At 39.8% G+C, this 15,764-nt stretch overlaps 2 protein-coding genes across 2 annotated transcripts; both read right to left on the bottom strand.

The window, feature by feature from the left end:
* Nucleotides 1-2,030: 2,030 nt before the first annotated feature.
* Nucleotides 2,031-6,146, bottom strand: LOC133711449 (protein PUTATIVE RECOMBINATION INITIATION DEFECT 1-like). Its single transcript, XM_062137573.1, has 8 exons — nt 6,110-6,146; nt 5,643-5,710; nt 5,413-5,522; nt 5,145-5,312; nt 4,346-5,060; nt 3,989-4,266; nt 3,223-3,892; nt 2,031-2,494 (listed from the first exon to the last, which is right to left on the bottom strand). Exons 1-8 carry the CDS (start codon nt 6,144-6,146, stop codon nt 2,261-2,263), a joined length of 2,280 nt encoding a protein of 759 aa, XP_061993557.1. The 3' UTR covers nt 2,031-2,260.
* Nucleotides 6,025-8,723, bottom strand: LOC133708484 (phloretin 4'-O-glucosyltransferase-like). Its single transcript, XM_062133952.1, has one exon. It carries the CDS (start codon nt 7,959-7,961, stop codon nt 6,540-6,542), a length of 1,422 nt encoding a protein of 473 aa, XP_061989936.1. The 5' UTR covers nt 7,962-8,723; the 3' UTR covers nt 6,025-6,539.
* Nucleotides 8,724-15,764: the final 7,041 nt, after the last annotated feature.

Genomic DNA, 15,764 nt, shown 5'->3' with positions numbered 1-15,764 from the left:
TGATTTGCAGAGAGATTGATGAGAGAATTGTGTGTTCTATTATTGATAATAGGAGCCCTTTATATAGGGATTTACAAAGTACATAATCTTGTCATACAAGGAAATAGAATCCGAATAATTAGGAAATCTAGAACTTTCTCTCCTTTTACAACTCTAGAACTAAACCCTAGTTTGAAAAGGCACACATGATGTCGACTTCCTTCAACAAACTCAAATTTATTGAAATAAAAAAGATAGCATATTAGTAATTGTATTTGCCTTATTAGAATCAGGTCCTATCTAAAATACATAAAATATCTAGTCTCAAGGCAATAACAAGGTATTGCACTTGACTGTAAGCTTATAAGTGACTCTCCTTTTAAGTTATTGGGAAAATGCTCATTTACCCAATTTCAGCTTAAAAATTGCCCACTTACTCCACTAACAGTTTTTTAACCCCGTTTACCCAAAACACTCTAAGAGATTATTTCCCTAATACCCAATTAATTCTTTTTTATTTATTTTTGGGACTTTTTTGCCCTCTCCTTCTTTCTCACTTAGAGGGAGAAGTCATCCTCCACCTTGCCCGACTCCGATGTCCAGTGGCCGGCCGCCGACCGGTGACCGGAATCCGGCTACCGGACTGGTGTCGGGATTCCGGTGTCTGAATTTATTGCCCCCCAATTATACTCAGTAACCATATTATTGCTCCCCAGTAATCATATTATTGCCTCCTAAAAAATTTTCTGTTTATTAAATAGTAGTAGTGTGTGAATAGGGGTAAAATGGAGGGTTGTTGGTTGGTATACTGGGGGGCAATAGACAGATTATTGGCCCCCAATAATCTATTGACTCTACGTTATTATTTGTGGGAATTATGTTTTTGATAGCTGATACGTTTATTTGTGTTTATAGAGTGGAAATGTAGTGTACTATGTTGGTCTATTGGGGGGCAATAGACATATTATTGCCCCCCAGTAATGTGATTTTTAGGAGTCAGTAATGGCGGCTTCATGACATCAGCCCAACACCAAGCCATCCGGGTAACCCAGATTACTCTGGGCACCCAAAAAAAAAAAAAACAGCCTTAGTGCCTGTCGCTGTCGCTACCGAGAGATGGGAATGGGTGCCCAAATCAATCCTTGTTAAGGGTACTTGGTCATCTTTACAAACGCGCTCTGGAGGCACCATTGGTTTTACGTCTGGACGATCTGGGTTCAATCCTTGTTGTGGGCACGTTGAATTCATCTTCTTCTTTTGAAATCATTGACTGCCAGACGATATGGAGAATGAGTTTTGCTCGTTTGAGGAGTGTGAGCACGATTAAGGCAGTGGTGAGTCGTAAAAAGTAATCGAAGTCTTTAGATCAAGGAGAGAGAAAAACTGAGATCTTGTTTCTCTCTCTTCAGACATGAACCCAGAACGTCAAGCTTGTCGGTGCGTGGATCTGCTTCCGGGGCGTCGCCGGACGTGATAAAGGCCGGGTTTGAGTCGCCAGAGATTGGTGGACGCCGTGGTGGTGGAGGTGAGGCGCGGTGATGACCGGAAGTTGGTGGTGGAGGTGAGGCGCGGTGATGACCGGAAGTTGGTGGTGGAGGTGAGGCGCGGTGATGACAGGAAGTTGGTGTTGGAGAAGAGAGAGAGAGATGAGTGTAATTTAATAATTAAAATAAGGTCAAAATTGTCAATAGACGTTAGATTGGGTAAATGGGATTAAAAAAACTCTTAGTGGAGTAAGTGGGCAATTTTTAGGCTAAAATCGGGTAAGTGGTCACAGCCCCAAAGTTATTTAAGTAACTTATAAATGTATTTAAACTATTTTTTCTTTATTCAAGAAATAATATAAATTCAAAAGTAGTTAAAATAGAGAAAACTGATGCAGACGTATTTTAAAATATGTTGGGACAACTATCTAGTATAGACAATTATTGTTTTTTTTTTTTTCTCCATATATAAAGGCCATCCATATCCAAAAAACAAAGTCAACTAATAGGTGATAGAACACATACTAAAATTTAGGACCAAACTATGTCATGTTGGTTGCACAATTTTGAGGAGCTATTGGTCTATTTCATTGCCAAATATGCATATTTTGTTCAAATACACATTGATACTTATTATGGAGCAGACTCAGGGACCCCTTATATATATTTTCAGTTCTAAGCTTTTTGTGCATTAGATATTCACAAAGGATGCATACTTGCTAGTGCCTCACTCTGCACCACAACTGATCCCAATAAGTATAGATACAACCAAAGGAAGCTGAATTAATACAATGATCTTAGATTCCATCCTGTACCGTTAAAGTTCTAAAGAAAAGCTCTATTTCTTCTAACAATCTCTTATTCCCAAGATGTGATCCTCCAGAATCCTTATCTAAAGATGACTCTGATGACATCAAACGAATGAGATACTCACTAACTTGTCCCAAATCATCCAGGTTGCTGATCACCACTCTATGCTCTTGCGCACCATCATCCTTGGTGTTGTCAGTGTACTTTTGTTTTCTGCACACCTGCATAATCAAAATAACTTCATCATCTCTCTTTTCACCACACCACCTGGCTGTCATTCGACTCCCAAATCCTCAAATGACATTGAAATGAATGAACCTATCACCCACTTGTCATACTAAAACTAATTGGACAGAAGTATAATGACTCATTATTTTTGTGTGCAGTGTAAAAAGATAATAATAATAATAATAATAATAATAGTAAGGAGAATGAAATTCACACCGCCTAGTTTGCAATCCACACTCTTTTCCTTTTTTGGTTGAACTTCTTACAAAAAGACAAAATTTAAGTTAAAAAGGAAACAGTAATATAAAAAGCAAACCTTTAACCTTCATTTGGTTCTCTTCAAGTGCCCCCTTGTAAACTATATTGGCAATCTTAGTGGGTAAGGGAAAATCTAAGGTTGCATTTGGGTAGTGGATTTTTAAGTAGTTGAATTTTATCAGAGCTTTTCGTCATGGATTTATAAATTTGAAGTTTTCATTTGTATCCAGTCCAGAGATGTACATTTACTACTTAAAATACAGATGCATTTCAATTACTCGAGGAAGACTGTGATTTCAATTTCACTCCCTAAATCACTGAAGTAAACAATTTTCTTTCAGCAATTGATGTAGACACATTTCAAACGAAGCAGCCAAATCTTAATCCCTGATTTTAAATCCACATATTCAAAATTTCAAACAAAACGTAAGAGAACAGAAAGAGCATGGTTAGGAATGGTCACCTGGAGCAACTGAATTAAGCTAGTAATTTGTTCCATCTTTAAGAAATCTGAGTTCAATAGAGCTCGAAATAATAGGACAATTTCTGTGCTCAAATTATTAGCCGCAAGGTTTTGAATTATGCTAGATATGCAAGTATCATCAAATACGGATCTCATCCACTTAGGAATCTTCTGCAGTTTTAACAGAGCAACTGCAACATGAATTGCAGGCTTGTGAAGATTAATGAAAGATTTTGATGCCAGGCACGGGACAGCTAAAGACATTGCGAGCTCTTCCACAACCATCCTACTCCAAGTATTCTTTGCATCCATACTTGTCTCATGCATGTCCGGCAATTCCCACCCCATGATCATTGACAGGCACAGGCCACAATTCATAGCCACTCTGAGGTCACTGTAGAAAACTAAGCCTTCTAATACAGCCATTACAGAACTTAGGTACTTCGTGGCACATAGCAACTCCCCCCCTGTTCTATTCCTCTGCTCAGATATTCTGGTAAACAACTCCAACAGGCAGTATGAAGCAGCAAGCTTGACCACAGGAGATCCAAAATGCATTAGCCTGCACAGGTCATGGCAGTAGATGCCAATAAAGGAAAATGACTGCATCCTACCTGAGGGATCTAAGAAAACTTTCCAGTCCATAATCCCTGGTACAACAATGTGCAAACTGAAAGAAATAATAATATAGAAAATGAAAGTTACTTTTTAAAAGAACATTGTGCAAACTGAAAGAAATAATCAAAATTTAGTAGAAGAGACTGACCTTCTTAAAGTGAAGTAATTTAGAAGAAGCACAAATATCAAAATTTCTCCAGAGCTTGTTCCTTCATCATGGTCAACCAATGCTGGCCCCTTAAGACATGCTGCATGAACTGCACTGTTGATTGTAGAGACTAGAGAACTACTGAAAATGATGGTTTTTGAAGCTTCTGTGAGCACTGCATTAGCAGAATGGTGCAAAATCAAGCAAAGTATGCCAATCACCAAGAGACATTCATGATTCCACATGTCTGCAGCTTTTGTGGTGACACTGTTTATCAACTACAAAAGAAGGTAAATTATCTGATTAAATTCCTGTGGCAGCAAACAAACTAGAGTTAGAAAAAGTTAAGTTAGTCACCTTCACAATCACTGCAAGCCAACTTTCATCATCAGAAAGAGTATCATGTTGCACCGAGCATAGAATTTTAAAAATAAGAACCAACACAACTGCGGATATCTGTGGGGACTGTGTATAGGAGGACTCACAATAAAGAGTACGAGCTGCATTTCCAATACCAAGAAAGCATAACTGGTCTGAAATGGTTGGATATATGTCGACAATTGTTGCCATGAGATTGACTACAGAAATTATCTCTTGCTCTTGACCTTCTGTTTGAACAAGCTCTGTCAATAAGCACACCAAAATTGTGGCGCCATAACTATGTTCTTCTACTATTAACTCTGCAATTGCATTAACATTTAATATATGACTATTCTTTCCATGGGCAGTGATTTCAGAGCCATTTGATGTATTCCTTCTGCAAAATTTCAGAAGCTGATAAGATAATGAGTTTCTCAATTTCTCTTGTTGAAAGAACCATTTCAATGACATTGGATGAATTCTTGCAGAAGACAAATCCCATTCATTTTCAGTTACTATCTGAAACAGGATTCTTTCAGCTTCTGGACTATAGGGGATTTGGTAGCTAACCTCGGCAAGACCCCTATAAAGGCCGTAAAGAAACAACAGCATCATCACTGTGAACGAATCAGTGGCTCCACTTTGGAGATCACTGCTGTTGACCAAAATATATTGCTCCAGAGAGGCTAAAACCATCTTATCATCTGCAAGTCTGGGGAAGAAAATATTTAAGATGTGAAGAAAAAAACGTCACTATTGTTAAATGTACTGTCAAACAATTAAAAGAGCGAGTTACCTTTCATCATGTATAGAACTGATGTATAAGATCAGCAAAATGGCAGATTGACAAGAAGATAATTCCAAATTATGGGTGTTCCTTTGACCAAGTAGAAAAAGCAAATCAATGGGATCAGATGGCAGATATGTAGTAGCATCCCTAATGGGTTGCCCAGTGTAGTAGCATCACTGTGTCAAAGGAACAAAGTAGTGGTGAATTATAATTTGGTAACAGCATGGAAAAAAAAGAGGAAAATTTTCTCTTCCCATTGTTCTTCATTAGTTACCTTCGTAATTGAAGACCTGAAACAAGATTTGTAATGAGGCCATTTTTGTCTCTAATGTGAGCAAAAGGATTACTCTGCTGACAGTTTAAGAGAACTCCTAAGCAGTGAAGCTGCATTTGAAGAATAACCAAATTATAATGAAGAAATATTCTAAGGACATAAGAAGTAAGTTTCAAAAGAATTAGTCAAATAAATTTTGTTCCCAGAACCCTGTGGATGTATAGATGCACCATTCCGGTGCATAAATGTCCACTCTCTCTTTGTTCCTTCTCAGAAATCTTCTCAAAGACAATGAGAACTTGTGATATACATGGGTAAAATAAGAACCAAATCACAAGGATCAAGTTTCACATTTTGCCATGCCTCAAAAGTAAATAAACTAGACCATCCTCCATGTGACTATTGATAGATAATTCTCACCCTCAGAACTCAACTTGAGTTGTCAATGCAAATATCGATGGTCCAAACCCCTCTATAGTGTCATTTTCATTGAAATCCAGAGAGTATTTGCAGAAAAGGATCTACTAATTCATATTTAAGAGAAGTAGACAAAGCAATACCAACTCATCAAACATAGAACCAAAACAAGGAAATTTCAGGATGGTGCTCTAGTTTGAAAGTCCAGTCTAGGCCTCTATTATCCATGAGAAACACCAGAACCAAGTATGAATCATCCGATTCAAACACTGTTTATTACCGGAATCGAAAACTCTATCATCCTCCTCCTCCTCCATTTTTCTCATCAAGCAAACAAAATTTAAGGCATTAGCAGTTCATACATTACTAACAATCATACAGTTGACAAATTCTAAATGAAATTCAACCCAACAACTAAACACAATCACCTGCACTATAAACACAATCACCTGAAAATCAACCCGGCAACTAAATTTATAATGACATACTCTAATGACCAGATAAAAGTTTTTCGACTTTTTCATTGGCAGAAGCAGAAAGGAACTTCTTCAACTCCTTTTTCATTGGTTTAAACCACAATCGTTTCAAAACGACGTCGTTTCTCTTTTGTTGCCATGGGCGTCGCCTTTCACGCCTTGTTCGACTCCTCTTCGCCTACCCATCGAAACCCACTCAATTGCATTAGACAATCATTTTATTTCCCCATGCAATTAATCTACTTCTTCAATCTCCTTCAGAAACGCCTTGAGATTCTTGTCAGATGACCCCCCTTCACTCACAGCCTCTCTCGCCAAATTCTTCCACTTCTTAGCATTCCTTCTCAACTCTTGACTTCCCATGACCAAATCCAGACACCTCTTCAACTCCTCACCCACAACAACACCCTCCTCATTCGGTGCTACCCTCACCCCTGTCTTCCACGTGTCCTCTATCAATTTTGCATTAGTGCATTGATCTGTCCACTGAGGACATGCCACCACCGGTACCCCACAAACTAAGCTCTCCAAGCTTGAATTCCAGCCACAATGTGTCACAAAACAACCCAACGAAGGATTTGACAGAACCTCCACTTGACTACACCACGGGACTATCACCCCAAGCTCTTCTAGTTCCTCTCTACAACTCAGCTCCTCTTCTTCTTTTCCTTCCTTACCTTCTCCGTTCTTTTGGTTTTCCCTAATCACCCACAGAAACGGACGTCCAGAATCCAGCAACCCTTTTGCAATTTCCTCCATTTGAATCTTGGACAGCATGGAAACGGTCCCAAACGAGACGTAAACGACCGACTGTTCCGGCTTCGAATTCAGCCATTCCATGTAGGTGGAATCTTTTGATTTCTGGAAAAGATCGCATCCGAAAGATTTATCAGATGAATCCTTGTCGTCTAAGAAAGCAGACGGCATTAAAGGCCCGATTCCGATCAAGCTGTACTTGTCGATTGCTTTTAAGGCCTCGGGTTCTAGTGCATCGAACGTGTTCACCAGTATGATTGCCTTGCTTAGTTTCCCAAGCTTTTCCAACTGATCTTCGAACAATGGGAGAGCGAAACGGTATATGTACGGACTCGAAGCCAGCAAGAAGGAGGGAAGGTCGCGGCTCCTCAACGATAGTGGCAGTCCTGGTAATTCTACTGCAAAGGAGGGGTCATTGTTATCAGCACCGGTATTGTTCCTGATGATATCTTTGTAGCCGTTGAAGTAATAGTAGTATATGTCGAACACTGTGGCTGGCTGAATCCAAAGGAGAGCGCTGGGGAGGTGAAGCTCAGTGGCCACTTCCGCGACCCAAGGGAGAACTAAAGTGTACACTATGCAAGTGTAAGGGTGGCCCTCATTCGCACCAGATTTGACAAGATCCACAATCGCTTGCGAGCTGCGACTCTTTCGCTCACTAAAGACATGCTGTCTATCGTCTTCAGGCTTAACCCCGTCGTCGTACCCGTCAGAGAAAGGAGCAAAGGTCAAGCCACTAGGAGTAGTTGAGCGGTTGCCAATGCGGCGGTGAGCGGAGAGGCTGGTGACAAAGGTTACACGCGCCCCAGTGGTGCGGATGAGGCGCTTGGCTAATTGGAGGGAGGGATTGATGTGGCCTTGAGCTGGTAATGATATCATAATGAAGCGGTGTTGAACCATGGTGGACTGGTGGTGGTTGTTGGCAGGGAAGGGCGTCGTGGAGTCTGGACGTAAATTGACTAAATATAATTAGATCTTAACTATACAAATAATGGATTGGTGGGCTGAGTGAATATAGTGAGACTCGAAATGTTGGAACATGTAAGGTGAGAAGAGGATGTCAAGAGTTTAAGTAAGGGACTTGTAGGAAAACAATGACGTTTGTGGTGACGAACTGAACAGCTGGAAACTAAAGAAGAGAATGGCTAATTTCTGGTCTTATGAACTCTTTTGTCCTTAAATGGAAAAAACTCTTATGCGAGCAATGTGTTAAAAAGCGCTCCTCAGGCGCGTCCTGAGGCGTTAAAAGTGTAAATCAGCAACAAAAATGAGTGAGTTTTGATAGCTAGGCGTGAAGGCGCAGAAAACGCGCTCAAGATGATTTGAAGTAGCAGAAGGCGCAAAAATAAGGATCAAGGCGTACGCGCTGTGTTTTTTTTTTTTTTTCTTTCCCTTTTTGTTGAGTAAAACCTCATGTGCTAGTCCTACTCTCAAACCTGTTTCGCGACTCCAAAACTCACGGTCTTGTTTTGTTTTAAGAAAACAACTTCTGGGTTCGCAACTTTGGGTATACTGTGGTGATGGACTGATGGGAAGGAAACTAGCTCAGTTCTTGATCGAAGCTGATGTACAGGATGGGATCAGAATGAGAAGGGGTGAAAAGATGGAGCATAGGTCCCACCTTCACAAACTGAAGCGTGGTTTACTATCAAATCATGTTAAACTAACAACCTTATCTTCATCTTCTGATGATAAGGATTGTTCTTCAATTTAATTCACAGTATAAGAGTTTTAGTTTTCATGTTATCTTAGACAGCAATTTTAGTTTATCTTCTACTCGTACTCGTACTCGTATACAGTTATCTCATATTTGAAACTAATAGATATAGTTATATACACCATTCTGAATTAATAAAAAATTAAAAATCATCACAAACCTTTCATAAATGATAATCAATAATTATTTTCTATATTATTAATGTTCTATATATAAATATATGCATATATCTTTTATACCGTAAGGCTTACGCCTTATGCCTCAAGGCTTACGCCTTAGTGAGGCTCTTCCGAAAGCGCCTCGGGTACGCCTCAGCGTTTTAAAACATTGTGCGAGGCCGCCGTACGTCCTGCTAATGAGGTACTAGCTAGCAGGAGGTAACTCCAATATCTCTAGATATAAGGCTTGGTGTTTAATTAGTGGGACGTGCATGACATCATGAGTGTCTCACCTAAAATTTTCTCATTTCTTAAGACTGATCAACTAGCAATAGCACATGAGTGGACTAGGTTTCATATGGTTTGAAATAGAGGAGGAAATTTAATGACAACAACTAACTGAACTGACTAATAACAAAGCGCGCATACAAGTGTGTATGAATACTGTGCAGTTAGGGCGATGACATAACGAGGAATTATTCTGTGGTCCCGAAATACCCACGTGCACTGCCATGTGGTGCTCCCAATCAATAATTTCACTCAATTTGGTAGGGATCATGTAGGGAAGAAAAAAAAAATAAAAAAAAATTAAATTAAGAGACCAATAAAAAATAATTACACGTCATATGGCCCAATAATATCACCCCGGGCTACCATGCACGTGTACTATGGTCCGGGACCATGTTATAATTTCCCTGACATAACATGAGTGTCTCACCCAACATTTTTTCGTTTCTTAAGATCCATCAATTGGCAATAGCACACATGAGTGGAATAGGTTGCATATGATTTGAGATAGATGAAAAAATTCAATGACAACAACTGGCAATAGCACATGAGTGGACTAGCTTGCATATGGTTTGAGATAGATGAGAAAACTCAATGACAACGACTGAGTGAACTGATTAATAACGAAGAGTGCATACAAGTGAATGAATATAGTGCAGTTAGGGTGACTTTGGTTGTTTGATACTGAGCATCAGATTACAATGAATAGTCTCGCCACTGTAAATCAGCTCATATATGCAAAGGGTTTCAATAATTAATGAAATTCAAAATTTCAAAATATAAAAATACTTCAACAAAGAAAATATAAAAATAAAAATATGGCCGTCCTCACTGATTGGTCAGTTTGATGCTTGGACAAGCCCCCATTTTGTTTGTTTGTGTTTGTGTTTGTGTTTTCGTTTTTTTGCTGCCATTTAGCCTCCTTTTCCATTTTGTCAAAAATGAAAACGACAAGAACATGTATACAGAGCCATTAGTGGGTAAGAATGACTGCACTATGAGCTCTTGGCGAAGCTACGGAGAGCAGGCAGCCACAACAAAGTTATATCTAAAGCCCGAAATGTTCTCCTAGACTTCACACTGTGCCGAACCAATTTATGGTTTTTGTTAATAGGATAAGAGATCGAGGAGTAGGGTTATGATCTGTCTGTCTAGGTGAAGAGACTGAGAGTAGCTAGTCCATCGTCGAAGTGCTGGTTCAGGTCGTGAAACACAGTGATCGTTCGTGGCCATCTTGATTGCATTTACATATGGTAAGGCACGATACAGATGTAACACCGAAATGAACCAAAAGGCTTCGAGCTAACATTAAACAGCCAGTGTCATTTCTATATAGTTCTTACTGGTCCAAGTTTGGCCTAACGGGTCGGTCAATGGGTCAGCAGGTTTCTATATAGGAGTCAGTCGTCAGTAGCTCTTTCCGTCCATAGCTTTTAGGTTTGGCCAATAACTGTAAGTATTAGGATCAATAGCTTTTAGGTTTAGCAATTTTGAGGAAAGCTACATGTTGCACTAATAAGCTGAATAGATAAGATGCATTTACGATCTTTGCCTTATCTACAAATAATTATATATCTAGACAAACATCGTACTTGGACTTCTATATAGGAATTGTTATCTAAAGATGTGAAAATATATGTACGTTGATTGCACAATCAAAGAAGTGTTTAGGAAGAATTCTTAATGTGCAATGAATCTTGCAAAAAGTGCCTAGCAATCCATTGAAAACTTATGTGCAAAGTGACGACAACAGAAACCAAAGGTACACTATTCATATTGCAAAAACAAGTCATTTATTTCAAACTCCTCTCCAGTAAAAAGTAAAAAGAAAAAGTTTAAATTTATTTTATCATCGTCTCTAAGAAAATGTTGGTTTACATTTTCAGGCAACTCAAACTACTCTTTCATACACGTGACCAAAGGAAAGAAAATAATAGAGGGGGAAAAACAAAAATAAGGTACACTAAGCAATCATATAGCTTTTCCTTGTCAACGTACATGCATCGATCTTTCTAGGCTAGAAAACAACCATCTTCAATCTGATCCAAAAAGACCTTCAGATCCTTGTCAGAAGACCCTCCTTCACTCACAGCCTCTCTTGCCAGATCCTTCCAGATCTTAGCGTTCCTCCTCATCTCTTCACTTTCCATCACCAAATCCAAACACCTCACCCACAAGTACAACAATACCCTCCTCATTCGGTGCTACCCTCACTCCTGTCTTCCAAGTGTCCTCTATCAACTCGGCATTTGTGCCTTGGTCTGTCCACTGAGGAAACGCTACCACTGTTGGCGTGAGTCATGCCATGTAATTAGGATTGTGAATATTGTGAATTATTAGGATTATTCTGTTGTAATTAGTTTCCTAATAGGTCTTGATGTATCTTGTATATATACTCCGTTCTTGGAGAAGGTAAATAACACATCAGAAAAATCCCAAATCTCTTGTTCCTTTGTTCTCTTTGACTTGGTATCAGAGCCGAGATCCATTTGGACTCGGTTGTGCTATTTGGTTTCCGCTGCGAGAAAATTAGTTTGCTGCTGTTCTTTTGTCGCTTGTCCTTTTGGGTTTGTTTGTTGGTTCTTTTGGTTCGATTGGTTCGATTGCTAGTTCTTGTCTTTTTTGGGAATTAGTCGCTGTCCATCTGGTTCGTGGCCCCTTGTTTTGACTTGATTATTGCTGATATCCTGTTTGTTCTACTGATTAGTTCGCTAGACAACTTTTGATTTCTTGGACAAGAGAATATATAATAAAGCCAACAGCTTTCTTTCTTTGAATATTTGTTTCTTTGAATATTCATTGATCAGTGCCCTTTACCTTTGTTACAACTTTATTGAGTTTTTTGTATCAAAAAAAAAAAAAAAAACTTTATTGAGTTTTTTGAGGAAGGAAGAAGATGGTGGACTTGACTATTACTGATGGGAATAATGGAGGATCACAGAGTGGAGGGGCTAACTCTGTGGCCCGTGAGGTTGTGATTATTCAGAATGTGACAAATAATTCAAGTTTTGGTGTAAAGCTCGACGACACCAATTATCAGTTATGGCAGAGGCTTATGAAGATCCATATTCAGGGAATTGGAAAGTGGAGTTATGTTACCGGTAATGCAACAAGACCTGCTGCAGGACCAAAAGCCGATGAATGGGATACGGCAAATACTAATGTGATGGAATTCTTCTCAAGGCTATGACTCCGGAGGTAATGAGATTATTTGCTAACTATGATACTCCCAAAGCAATTTGGGATTCTGTTGCTGCTACATATTATGATGGGAGTGACTTTGCTCGTGTTCATGAATTAAATGTCAAAGCTTTCAAAATAACTCAGAGTGGACAGCCTGTTGCAACCTTTTATGCGAATTTGAAGACAATTTGACAGGAGCTTGATCAGAGAAACCCTAATCCTATGACTTTTGAAGCTGATATTAATTTCTATCGGACTGAGCAGGACAAGATGCGTGTCCATATTTTTCTTGCTGGCCTGGACCCTCACTTTGAAGGGGCAAAGAATGAGTTATTGCGTCTTGCAACTCCACCTACATTGGAACAAGCTTTTGCCTATATCCGAAGAGATGAAGGTAATAAGGCTGCCGCTCAGAACCTTCATACTGAAATTTCTGGTTTAGCAATCCATGCTACACCTCCACCTCACCTCAGATTGGGAATTCTACCCTAGTTCCATCTCAGAGTCAGTATCAACCACAGAATCAGGGATATCAGCAGAATCAGAATTATAACCAAATGGCTTGTAACTATTGCAAGGAAGTTGGCAATTTCAAGAATCAATGTCCTAAGCTGCGAAGGTTTAATTACAATAACTCTGGTTGGAGAGGAGGCAATAATACTGGAGGACGTGGTGGTGGTCAAAGAGGCAAAGCGGCAGTCCAATTGGTGCCAGAACCTGACTTCTACGTCATTGCAGGGCAAGATCCCTCACAGGGTAATGTTTCCTTGACTAAGGAAACTCGAGGTAAAATTGGTGTTGCTTTACATGTTTCTGACTTTACTGGTAGTGATACATGGATAATTGATTCTGGTGCGTCTGACCATATGACCTATGATAAGTCCTTCTTTATGTCTATGTCATCCCCTTCTATATCCCATGTTTCTAATGCGAATGGTGCGTCTTTTCCAGTCTTAGGTATTGGGTCTGTTCAACTTACACCATCCATTGTATTGCACGATGTGCTTTATGTACCCTCATTGTCTCATCATCTTTTGTCTGTATCCCAGTTGGGGTCACAAAATAAATGCTCTATAACCTTTTATCCAATGTATGTTATTTTTCAGAATCTGTGCACCAGGGTGATCATGGGAAAGGGAGACCTGAGGGGGAGACTGTTTCACTTGGATTGCATGTAAGCAGAGCCAACACAAGCACCAGAACAGCCTTTGGCCCTGACATTGAATTCTGACAGATTGAGTGAACTATGGTTGTGGCATAGGCGTTTGGGTCATCCATCTTTTGGAGTTATGAAGAAATCCATGCCTTCATTGTTTCTGGGAGTTAGTGAGTCTAGCCTGCATTATGAAACTTGTGCTTTGGCTAAGAGTCATAGGTCTAGTTATCCTTCGAGTTTTCATTATAGTACTATGCCTTTTGAGTTAATTCATTCAGATGTATGGGGTCCTTCTAAACATTCTACCCTTTCTGGAATGCGATATTTTGTGTTATTCATTAATGACTTTACTCGATTATCTTGGGTGGTTTTACTTAAGTCCAAAGATTCTGTTTTCTCTACTTTTACATCATTCCATAAGCTTGTTCGTACTCAATATGATGCTCGTGTTAAGGTCTTTCGTTCCGATAATGGGGGTGAGTTTGTCAATCATTCTTTTCATGAATATTTCCAACACCATGGCATAATACATCAAACTTCATGCCCACAGACACCTGAGCAAAATGGGTTGTCTGAACGGAAAAATCGTCATCTTCTGGACATGGCTCGGTCTCTTCTACTTAGTGCTAACATGCCTAAGTATCTTTGGGGAGAGGCCATATTATGTGCTTCTCATCTAATCAATCGTCTTCTGTTTGTCCCTCTTCAAGGTCGTGTCCCACTTGAGGTCCTATCTAACTATGTTTCTATTCCATCTTCTAATACTCTTCCTGCTCGTGTCTTTGGTTGTATTGCTTATGTTCATCTATATAAGAATCAGAGGTCAAAGTTGGATGCTAGAACCCTTAAGTGTGTGTTTGTGGGGTATGGTTCTCATCAAAAAGGTTACAAATGTTATCATCCTCAATCCCAGAAGTTTTATGTCACTATGGATGTTACATTCAGTGAAGATGCATGTTATTTTTTGCCTCCTGTGACTCCTCGTCAAGGGGAGAAGTCTTGTTATTATGAAGATTTGTTTAGTGGGCAAGATGGGAGACTGGCATCCGAGTTCTCAAGGCTGGAGTGTTTGGGAACGGAACTTGAAAAAGAGGACAGCAGCCCACCGAACGGAGAAGAGAATTTGGGTAGTCAGCCACTGACCAGTCTATCGGATCAGTTTGACCTGCCGGTAGGAGAGGAAGTTTCTGATCCTGTTTCCGATGAAATTCACGATGTCGCCAATGCCGTTTTGAACAGTTCTTCTGTCTCTCCCTCTCCTTCAGTGGTCTCACCTACTCAATCATCACCCAAGGTATGTTCTAATCCTTCTTTATCTAATATTCCTTCTGTGTTAGCTAGTGTTCCTTATTCTGTGTCAGATATTGTTCCCACCAAAAATCTGCCTAGTCCTTCTGTGTCAGCTAGTGTTCCTTCTTCTGTGTCAGATATTGTTCCCACCAAAACTCTGCCTAGTCGTTCCACCCGTGGTCAACCCCCCGAAGCACTATGAACCTACTCTAAGTGCAAAAGCTAAATACCCCGTTGCTAATTATGTGTCGACCCATAGGCTGTCTAAATCGTATGTAGCCTTTGTGAATCAATTATCTTCTGTGTCTCTCCCTAGTAAAGTGCAGGATGCAATGAGGGATGAGAAGTGGATGCAAGCAATGACAGTCGAAATGGATGCTATTGAGAAGAATTGTACGTGGGAGCTAGTATCATTACCACCCGGGAAGAAGACAGTTGGTTGTCGGTGGGTGTATACCGTGAAACACAATTCAGATGGATCGGTGGACAGATACAAGGCAAGACTAGTGGCTAAAGGCTATACTCAAAAGTATGGAGTGGATTATGATGAAACATCTGCACCAGTGGCCAAAATTAACACAATTCGGGTACTTCTTTCGTTAGCTGCTAATCTTGATTAGCCTTTACAACAGTTTGATGTTAAGAATGCATTCTTGGATGGTGATCTGCATGAAGAGGTTTATATGGATTTGCCTCCTGGATATGGTACTTCTACTGGAGAGCAGGTGGTGTGCAGATTGAAAAAATCTCTTTATGGTTTGAAGCAGTCTCCCAGAGCTTGGTTTGGCAGGTTCACCAAGTTCATAAAGAAAATTGGGTACTGGCAAAGCAATTCAGATCACACCTTGTTCCTTAAACATCGGTATGGTAAAGTGACTGCCTTGATTATTTATGTTGATGACATGGTTGTG

The sequence above is a fragment of the Rosa rugosa genome, chromosome 5 (genome assembly GCF_958449725.1).
Source record: "Rosa rugosa chromosome 5, drRosRugo1.1, whole genome shotgun sequence".
Taxonomy (NCBI): domain Eukaryota; kingdom Viridiplantae; phylum Streptophyta; class Magnoliopsida; order Rosales; family Rosaceae; genus Rosa; species Rosa rugosa.
Note: the sequence above shows the minus strand (reverse complement) of the source record. Positions and strands in the feature narration are given on the sequence as shown.